The sequence below is a fragment of the Rhagoletis zephyria genome, unplaced genomic scaffold, assembly GCF_001687245.7.
Source record: "Rhagoletis zephyria isolate East Lansing unplaced genomic scaffold, Rhagoletis_zephyria_1.1 Rzeph_scaffold_02643, whole genome shotgun sequence".
Classification (NCBI taxonomy): Eukaryota; Metazoa; Arthropoda; class Insecta; order Diptera; family Tephritidae; genus Rhagoletis; species Rhagoletis zephyria.
Genome location: NW_016159727.1, coordinates 27,898 through 34,746, shown reverse-complemented (window position 1 = coordinate 34,746; position 6,849 = coordinate 27,898). Strand labels below are relative to the sequence as shown.

Sequence of the window (6,849 nt, the reverse complement as noted above, 5' to 3'; positions counted from 1 at the left end):
TTGTTCCCCCTTCATATTCAATGTCTTCGTCGTCATGGTCACGTGATTCACTTACAACGCAATGATATTGCCATAGTCGCATAAAAACAATTCGATTTGTATCACTTTAGAGTGCGTGAACGACGAAACTCTTCCCCAGTATTTGTGCCAGTTATGGTTTATGGTTAGTATTTACTTTTCTTCCTTTCATTTTGTGTTCTTCTTCATGCTTATTTTTCACTTGAGCGTTTTTCTCATATATTTTAATTTTATACTTTCTTTTTTTCATTACTTTTGTCATTCATTGATTTCTTGCTGTGTTGTTACCATCAACCCTTTTCCACCTGCAACAATTTTATTTGCTCTTTAAAGTTCTCTGCCTTATTCTCCTTGGCGATGTGGAGTCCCCTTCTATGTTCGGTTCTGGCCGGAAGACGTTTTAAGTGTTATTTCTTTTTAGTATTTTTGCTATCTTTAGTACTTTGGAAACCCCTAAAGCAGAGGCGGATCAAGGAGACCTATGGCCCCTGGCGGAAGCAAATCTGAGGCCCTCTTAATTGAAATAGGCGAAAAAAGCACTGAAGAAATTGAAAATAATCACTTCTATTTTCAATACAATAAACATCCTTCATTTCTTAACGAAGTTAATGTCTTAAATTGAATATCATATATGCCATCCTTATAAGTTTCTACCCAGTCGCTTCGTTTTGAACAGAACAGAACCGAATCGAAGAAAACATATTTACATTTTCACTATATATAGGTATGCTTTCCCTCTACGAACAACTTCTCTTATTAGATTGTCACAAATTACATTGAATGAATCAAGAATAAATTCCTTTTCTCACGTCTTCATTTTTTAGGCGATTTCCCTTCTGGTTCTCATCAGAAAGCGCTTTCGTCTTTCGCGGTCTACCCTTGCCACTCTGCTAGTCAAAATATAATGCAGTCATCTCACTGACTTCCTTCTTTAAGCTGGCCACCTAGTGTCCGATAACTTCTTCACCGTCATAAGCTTTTCATTCTTCTTGAGATATTGAGAGAAAAGTTGCAAACGAAAAGTGAATGCAGAAAAAAATGAATAAACTTTTGGTTGCAGCTACCAAAGAAAGATAATAACGAAACGAACTACGACATTTTTGAATCAAACAAAATCTGTCATTTTGCGCTCTTGAAGAACCACCCTCATGCGGAAAAATAAGTTTTACTTCAATAGTGATTCGATTTTATTTCAACCATCGAATTCGGGGCCCCTGGTGGCCGCAATTTCCGCCACCCGCATGAACCGCCTCTGTCCTTAAGGTGCCTTATTCGTGAAATATTTGTTTGTCTGTTTTTCTTTATTCTACTCATCGGTTTCGCTAAATGATTTTGTGCGTTCAATGGAACACTGATTATACTATATTTGTACTTACTTTAACTGACAATGAGTCTTCAGTTTCTGCAATGAACAAAACCAAGTAGGGGGAGGAAATCGTCAGTCATTTGTTTAAGTATAAATAGTGTAGTTGCTGAAGACAATATGGCAAGAAAATGAATTTTTCGTTGGCCTACCTTGAATTGCATATATTTTTCTTTTATTTGTTGGCTCAAGACCCTGAAAATCATGAATGAATGTATGTAAATGTGTCTGTGTATTATAACAAAATGCCATGGGCTGAAAAAATAGCGCGACTGGTTTCTAAAAAGAGTAGACCCAGCCTAGGGTACTTGGTATATACTTAAAGACTAACTAATATTGTGTAAATCTGTTACTAGATGAGAAAATTATTAGACCAGCAGCATGCAACAAAAAATGGTTTAGTTTTAGATTTACATATTAATACATGTAATAAGATAAGGGCTAGTTCCAACATAAAATGAGTTCCAGAAAAATAAATGTGAATTCCAAACCACAGTTTTGTGTTGCATAAGTCAATGTTACCTCTGCGGACTAAATAAAATGTTTTGCGCGATCAAAAATCTTTCCAAAAGAGTGTTTAAGGTCAGTGACCACCACATCCTTCTGCTACGTTCATAAAGAGTTGCCATTTCATGGTCAAATGCATTCTGTCGAATAGGGAGCGATTTTTGCTCAAAAAATCGGTGCCAAGATTCGATCGATGGCACGATAAATACAATGCACAATGCTGGGAAACAAGGCGAATTTATGCAAGGTACTAGCGGCAGCACAAATGAAAAGGCTACACTAACATATTATACGCACGATGGAAATCATAACACAAAAAGTTTACAACAAACAACCAGCATAATTTGTCTTGTAATCAGCTGCTCCGGTTACTCCACCTTGTATGAATTCGTCTTGCTGAGAAATTTCTCGTTTTTCGGAGCCCAATTTTGGACAGAGTTTCAACTGTCTCGGGAGACATGCACCGCACTTGCTCAACTTCGTTCTTCTACTACTGCAGCGGACTTAACTCATACCTAGCCATAATGAGCTCTGACGTACTTAATGAATGTCCGGTATGTGAAGAGTCTCGGCACGACTCTAAACACCTTAATCTTCGAAAAACCCAACCCAAATAACGCCTCACTCCCTCTGGTCTAACATCGTCGAAGTGATACGCTTTGTGGGCCCTCCGTTGGTTGAGCTTGACGACAACGATCGAGGAACAAGTTTGTATAGGCAGGACTAAGTAAGCCTAGGGATGAAACGATACGAGTAAATAAAAGTACATACTCGACCCTTCCCGATCGATACCAAGTAATTTCGGTATAGATACTTTTGAATCAAGTACTGAGCAGGTATCGAAAAACAAATACTCGTATCGAAACCTGATACCAAGGCAAATTTCATGCCGGAATTTTTCCTTCACTGTTATTCTGAATATGAGGCACTTTGTTCTTTATGGTTGCTTAATTGCCAGCGGTAATCGCGATAATGCGACAAAGTCGATATAGTGCAAAGAATACACGCTCCAAGGGTAGGGTAAAAATAATACAAAGAGTTAAAAAAATCTTGGAAAAAACTGAAATATTCCAAAATATTAAAACGCCATCTTCGTATCTAGTCTTCAGAAAAGAAGATGTCGAATAGAAAAATTATTCTACACACCAGAAAATCTTTCATATTTTAAATGCTATTAAGAACTTCTATTAGGCTGAACCCACACCGATGACTACAAAACGTTTCCTTTGTTGTCGGCCAACAAGAACACATTTTCTTCTATCCTATCTGTGTCGTGTTACAACTCATTTGGTATGGGTGGAATAATAGAGCGTATGCACTCGTGCTCTATACGACACCAACAAACATTGCCGTCTTCGGTGTGGGTTCAGCCTTAGTAAAATTTCATCAGTATCATTTTGTTTCTGTTCTCTTCACACTACCAGTTGTATGTGGAATTCTTTCTACGAGGTGAAGTAATAAGGATATATTTTTGAAACTATCTTATTTAGATCTTTGGCTCATAAATTTTAGACATAAAAATACATTTCCACTTAACGGAAATCTTATATTCCTGGAAACTACAATAAAAGAAGGATTTTTCTCAGAAATATTTTATGAGCAATTTTTTTTTCTAAACGAGATTAACTTTCTTTTAATATTTTTAAATCAACTGTCTGTGTTAAATACCAACCATCATTAAACATATAGTTTGGAGTTTAGTATGCCCAGATAATAGTTAACGTATGACAAAAAAAAATTAACTCATTTAGTTTATAAGGAATACCTTCATAACCAAAAGTCTCGATATGAATAGGTATCGATACTTTAGGTCCTATATTGTTCAGGTATCGATACTTTATTTCGATACTACTTCAAAGTAAAGGTGTCGATACTTGCATGGTATCGTTTCATCCCTGAGTAAGCCGCTACAACAACGACAATAATGAAGACGAATAGGGACACGAAAACGAATTCAAAGAAAAAATATGGAAGACAAATGCGAATACGAAAACGAATGTTAAGTCGAATATGAGGACGAATGTGTTCCCACGATAGTCGGGTCTACTTAATCGGAACGACTCAGATTTATATCTGGCCAAGGACTGTCACTCCAGTGTCACTTCCCAAAAGCTCTGGAGAATTTGTATGCTTTTACAACAACAACAACAACAACAACAATAACAGCAGCAGCAACAACAACAACACCAACAACAACAACAACAAACGAATAAGAATACTACAACGAATAGGAGGATTTACTTAGACTATGAAGCGTAATAGAAATTGTTACGGCATAAAATTAATTCGAAATGAATCCAGGAAAATTTCATTTCCGTAGTGCGGTCGCGAGCACTTCTTTTTTGTCCATCGTACCAGTACTTCTTTGGCACTTACTGAAATCCGATTACTGTGGTTTGTTGAAGAATGCGAAAATGTACTTCAATAAATTTAATTTTAATTTATAATTTGAGTTATTTTGTATTTATTTAATTGCTCTCCAATGTCTACCTATTTACTTTTTAGCTTATATTCTTAACGCACAAAAGTGTTCTTTATTTTTAGTGAGAGCAACATTTATTGTTTTTAAATTCTCTGAGCTCGAGGCGTTCTTATGGAATATTTTTAGCTAAATATTTGCATAATTTCTTTTCCCTATTAAAATTTCTCTGTTTTTGGCTTTTTTAACCATTGCTCCTTATTTGCTCTGAATACCTCTTTCACACGTACTCACGCAATTATAAATACTATAATGGTGTGCTCCTTAAGCTATGACACGTTCTACGCAACCAACAGTTATGCTTGGTTGGAAGTGAATGACAGCTTTAAAGAAACCTTTCTAGAACGCAAATTAGCGGAAAGTATTATTGCCAATGGCAAATTGACTGAATGTTTTGTTTATGCGAAAATGAATGCATGCAAAAAAGGAGCGCAAAATAAAAAATTGTAAGGAAATATAAAACGAGGTATATATTCGTATATTTGTGCCTTAGGAAGTAGTAGGCAAAATTGGCTGGGCAAAGGAATGATACAATTGCATTGCTTGCTTATATTGCACCAAGAAAAAAGTAGATATATATGTTCTTGTCACCTGTTAAAGTTTACATATTTACAATAAAATTTGCTGATAGAATTCCTTAATTGAAACAGATTTCATATTAATTTTATTTAAATAATTTTTCACCGCCAGACCATTAAATTACAATAACCTCTTTTTATTTTAATTTTTACTAATCTTTTTATATGTATTTGTTTCTGTGTAGCAATCATCGGCGGCGACATCACAACCAGGTGGCATTACTATACCAGCAGCGAACAGCAGCGGCATTAGCGCTGAAGACGCCAATTCCTCCATCGGCAGCTCACCGGCTACTAAACGACCGAAATTGGAAGCCGCCGCCACAAATGATGATGACTCTATCGATGTGGCTGCCACATCGGGCACCTCGAGTCCGTGCACTAGCGCTGCCACAGCTACAGGCGGCAATATGGAACCATTTGTGCCCGGCGCCACCACCGTTTCGCACAACGACGACTCCGATAATGAGGCATTGATTGTGGACTGTGAGAGTCCGTTGCATGGTGCTGAATCGCCCAGTGAGTACCGCTATAATATTATACCTCTTTTCATTTAGTCTTTGTTTTTTTTATTAAAATTCCAAAGATTTTTACAAGAATTTACTGTTCAACTAAAAAACTACGACCCATTACAACATGCATAAATATACATACATATACATAAATATCTATTTGTATGTATGCATGTATGTATGAATACATTTATTTGTATCCCACTTTGTCGCCTGATTTGCACAAGAATGCCATCAGCTTGTGGCAAGTTTTTCTTCAAATTCTACTTTTTTATTCCTTCTACTCTGTTGGCTGCTTACTGTTACTGCAGCTTTACATTTATTGTACCTGTCTGCTACAAGCAGATTTGGTAGCAAAATTCGCAAGAAAAAAAAAAATGGAAAAATAAAATCTAATGCTTGTAAGATTTATTTCAGTTAGTAGGTCTGTGGGTTGCCACCGCAACTTGCTACTTACACACATTACTTTCAGTATGCCTGTATGCGCTTTTGTATTGTTGGTATTGTATTTGTTGTAAATACTGTTGTTGTTATTTCTGCTGTTGCTGCAATGCTCATACGCCACATTTTCTATCGAAATAGTACATCATAAAAAATGTGTGTGATTTTGGCTTCTAGCTGGCAAGTGCCGAGACTGGAGGCTGGTCACTGTGACACAATCACTATGCGTGCGATAGGGTGACCAGATGCTATTTATTGGGCCTAATACGCGTACAGAGATGACAACGCCTCACAAAACTTCTCAATAATCTTGGAACTTGTAGCCTCTTGGGAGTATTATTTTACTTTACCACTTTCGTATATTTAGTAACGATTGCCTTTGCCATTTTCAATTAAAAAATTCTAAGCGCATTTAACTTTACGCATATTTTTCTAATCATACTTCAGCCTGGAAAACTGCCAGTTCCTTGGCCTTTACAGGCTAACCTAATATTCCCGCACGCCGCCAATTTACTGTCAAAAATTTCTCATGCACATACAACTTGTATGCGACCAACCGAAATTGAACGGCGCGCGTATGAAGCTAACTCAATTTCCAATTTTTGTTCTGCGTGACATTTTGATTTGACATTTCGCTCAATGAAATCAAATGCAAACGCACGCAAGCCATTTTCGGGTGACGCAAAACAAAAAATTCTACGGCGTGCATACCAAAACGCAAGCCGCGAATATTAGGTTAGCCTGTTAGCTGTTTGTTTTTTTTTTTTGCAAGCCAGTTTGCTATCTCATTTCCATCTAAGGCAGGGCTGGCGAACCAAAGGCACGCGCGCCATTGATGGCACGCAACAAAATAATTTGGGCACGGTATTAATTGAGGGGCTAATAAAACTCGGCCAAACACTAACATACAGTGACGAGCAAAACTGTAACATGATGTAACACTTTTTATTT

The 6,849-nt window shown here is 36.9% G+C and overlaps 1 protein-coding gene across 1 annotated transcript in view; it reads left to right on the top strand.

Annotated features, from left to right (window-relative positions):
- LOC108367333 (putative DNA helicase Ino80) overlaps nt 1-6,849 on the top strand; it is a gene marked incomplete at its 5' end in the record, with an annotated part of 62,683 nt that overhangs the window by 41,035 nt on the left and 14,799 nt on the right. Inside the window, one exon of the mRNA XM_017621927.1 lies at nt 5,131-5,464. Within this exon, the coding sequence (XP_017477416.1) occupies nt 5,131-5,464 (334 nt within the window). The remainder of the gene's footprint in view (nt 1-5,130; nt 5,465-6,849) is intronic.